Source organism: Silurus meridionalis, chromosome 25, assembly GCF_014805685.1.
Source record: "Silurus meridionalis isolate SWU-2019-XX chromosome 25, ASM1480568v1, whole genome shotgun sequence".
Taxonomy (NCBI): Eukaryota; Metazoa; Chordata; class Actinopteri; order Siluriformes; family Siluridae; genus Silurus; species Silurus meridionalis.
This window is the reverse complement of record NC_060908.1, coordinates 127,501-130,000: the sequence shown is the minus strand read 5'-3', so window position 1 is coordinate 130,000 and position 2,500 is coordinate 127,501. Positions and strand designations below refer to the sequence as shown.

The following is a 2,500-nucleotide window of genomic DNA, read 5'->3' as shown; positions in this document are numbered from 1 at the left end:
GGAATGGGCAGCTTGCACCTGGGAAATGCTCCATCAATGCTGAACCCTTCATTCAGGTTTTAGAGCAACACATTAGAAGAGTGTGTGTGCTGGCTGCAGTGTAGAGCAGCTACAATCCTGTATCAGTCCTGAATAGTGCAACATTCCTCTCCCATAACGTCAGTACCTGGTCTTTTCACTTGCCAGATATATATGGACTGTTCCGGAAAGACGTGATGCTACACAGTGGAAAAACTGCCCAGATGTGTTGCAGCCATTAAGTATAAATATTTTTAAATTGTAAATTTCCTCAGTTTAAAAATCTGCAATTTCTATAGTTAAAAATAAATGTGAGATTTGCAAATCATTGATTCTGTGTATGTTTACATTTTACACAGCAAACCAAATATTTTGGAATTGTAGTTGTACTCTTTCAGCTCCCTCGTGTAAAAGAGTGACAGTGTGGTATTGTGTGGTTGTGTTTAGATCGTATGTGTCTACACATTTACACGCCAATATTTTATTCTCTGCTCTACTGAAGATGAAGGTAATTACACTCCTCTCAGAGGATGTTTCTCTTCTCAGTGCAGTCACATTCCATATTTATTATAAACAGCCATTTTCACTTTATAACCTTTTATAGTGTAAACAGTTTAATTTATAAAATAAATAAATATACAAATAAACTAATTAAATACACGTTTCTACATTATTCTTTATGTAGAGCTGAACCTGAGACATGTCTAAACATGTCTGCTTTGCTCTGTGTGTGTGTGTGTGTGTGTGTGTGGGAGGGTGAGAATGTGTGTGTGTGTGTGTGTGTGTGTGTGTGTGTGTGTGTGTGTGTGTGTGTGTGTCTGAAGAGAGAGAGAGCGAGAGAGCAAAAGAAACCACAAAGGAAAGATCAGCCTCCAGTTTAACTTCCTGTCTTTAGAGAGCGTGTGTGTGTGTGTGTGTGTGTGTGTGTGTGTGTGTGTGTGTGTGTGTGTGTGTGTGTGTGTGTGTGTGTGTGTATACAGCAGGAATGCATTCATTTTGGCAGGTAAGTGAGAAATTGAACTTTAAATGATATACACAGCAATATCTGCTGTTTGTGTGTGTTAGTGTGTGTTTTATTTAATCTTAAGAGCCCAAAATCCCCACAAAATTGGGGGAAACCTGACAGTTTAAGGTTGTGGGGCTTGTCCTCATGAGAAAAAATGATTGAGACATTGATTTTTATATATATCTATTTCATTTAATCATATATTAGTTGTTGAGGCACACACACACACACACACACACACACACACACACACACACACAAAATATGTCATCACCTGCACATAATAATTTCTTTATCTCTTTGTGTGTGTGTGTGTGTGTGTGTGTGTGTGTGTGTGTGTGTATTCTCCAGAGCTGAATAAAATGTTTTGTCAGTTGGCGAAGACGTGTCCTGTGTTAATGGCGGTAAGTTCCAGTCCGCCACTGGGTTCGCTGCTCAGAGCCACCGCTGTGTACAAGAGATCAGAACACGTGGCTGAGGTAGTGCGCCGCTGCCCTCACCATGAGAGGAGTAATGACAGCAATGAGGGTATACACACACACACACACCCTGGTCATGTGATCTGGTGTATGATAACCAACATTTATTTATAATTATGTTCATCTGCTAACGGTGTGTGTGTGTGTGTGTGTGTGTGTGTGTGTGTGTGTGTGTGTATGCATGTGAGATCAGGTGTAGCTCCTTCTGCTCACCTGCTGCGTGTAGAAGGGAATTCTCGGGCGGTATATCACGAGGATGAGAACACGCAGCGCCACAGTGTGGTGGTGCCCTACGAACCCCCCCAGGTTCGTCACTTCTAACCTCTGAACTCTAACCCTACAGCACTGACAGTACCATGAGATCTCGGTGTAATCTGTGTGTGTGTGTGTGTGTGTGTGTGTGTGTGTGTGTGTGTGTGGGTGGGATCAGAATGTATAACTGTGCTGTATAACTACATGTGTAACAGCAGCTGTATGGGGGGAATGAACCGCCGCCCCATCCTCACCATCATCACCCTGGAAACACAGGAGTAAGTCTGTGTGTGTGTGTGTGTGTGTGTGTGTGTGTTTAGCAGACATATATATTAAATACTGTAAATGTATAAATGTTGTAATTATATTTGTGTGTGTGTGTGTGTGTATAGTGGTCAGTTGTTGGGTCGGCGCACATTTGAAGTTCGTGTGTGTGCGTGTCCCGGGCGAGACCGAAAAACAGAGGAGAACAACTTTAGGAAACAGCAGGAGCCCAAAACCTCCAGCAAAACCACCAAGCGCAGTGAGTGTGTGTGTATATATATGTGTCTTTGAGGTTGTAGGTGTGTGTATGTGCATATGTGAGTGTGTAAATGTGTTTGTGGGTGTGTCACTTCAGGGTGTGTAACACTCTGACCTTTGACCCCACAGGCATGAAGGATTTTCTTTCTCACTCTGAAGACAATAAAAAATCCAAGAACAGCAGCAGTGACGATGAGATTTACACACTGCAGGTATACACACA

At 42.3% G+C, this 2,500-nt stretch overlaps 1 protein-coding gene across 2 annotated transcripts in view; it reads left to right on the top strand.

Moving 5' to 3' along the window:
* The window catches only part of tp53 (tumor protein p53), a 6,335-nt gene that overhangs the window by 2,369 nt on the left and 1,466 nt on the right, over positions 1-2,500 (top strand). The window contains exons 1-6 of one of the 2 annotated variants that reach the window (XM_046839649.1): positions 867-1,021; positions 1,366-1,552; positions 1,697-1,809; positions 1,924-2,033; positions 2,148-2,278; positions 2,407-2,489. In XM_046839649.1, coding sequence (XP_046695605.1) covers positions 1,004-1,021; positions 1,366-1,552; positions 1,697-1,809; positions 1,924-2,033; positions 2,148-2,278; positions 2,407-2,489 — 642 coding nt within the window. In that variant the 5' untranslated portion in view covers positions 867-1,003. Of the gene's footprint in view, positions 1-866; positions 1,022-1,365; positions 1,553-1,696; positions 1,810-1,923; positions 2,034-2,147; positions 2,279-2,406; positions 2,490-2,500 lie in introns of those variants that run through there. The other variant, XM_046839648.1, reaches the window with a different exon arrangement.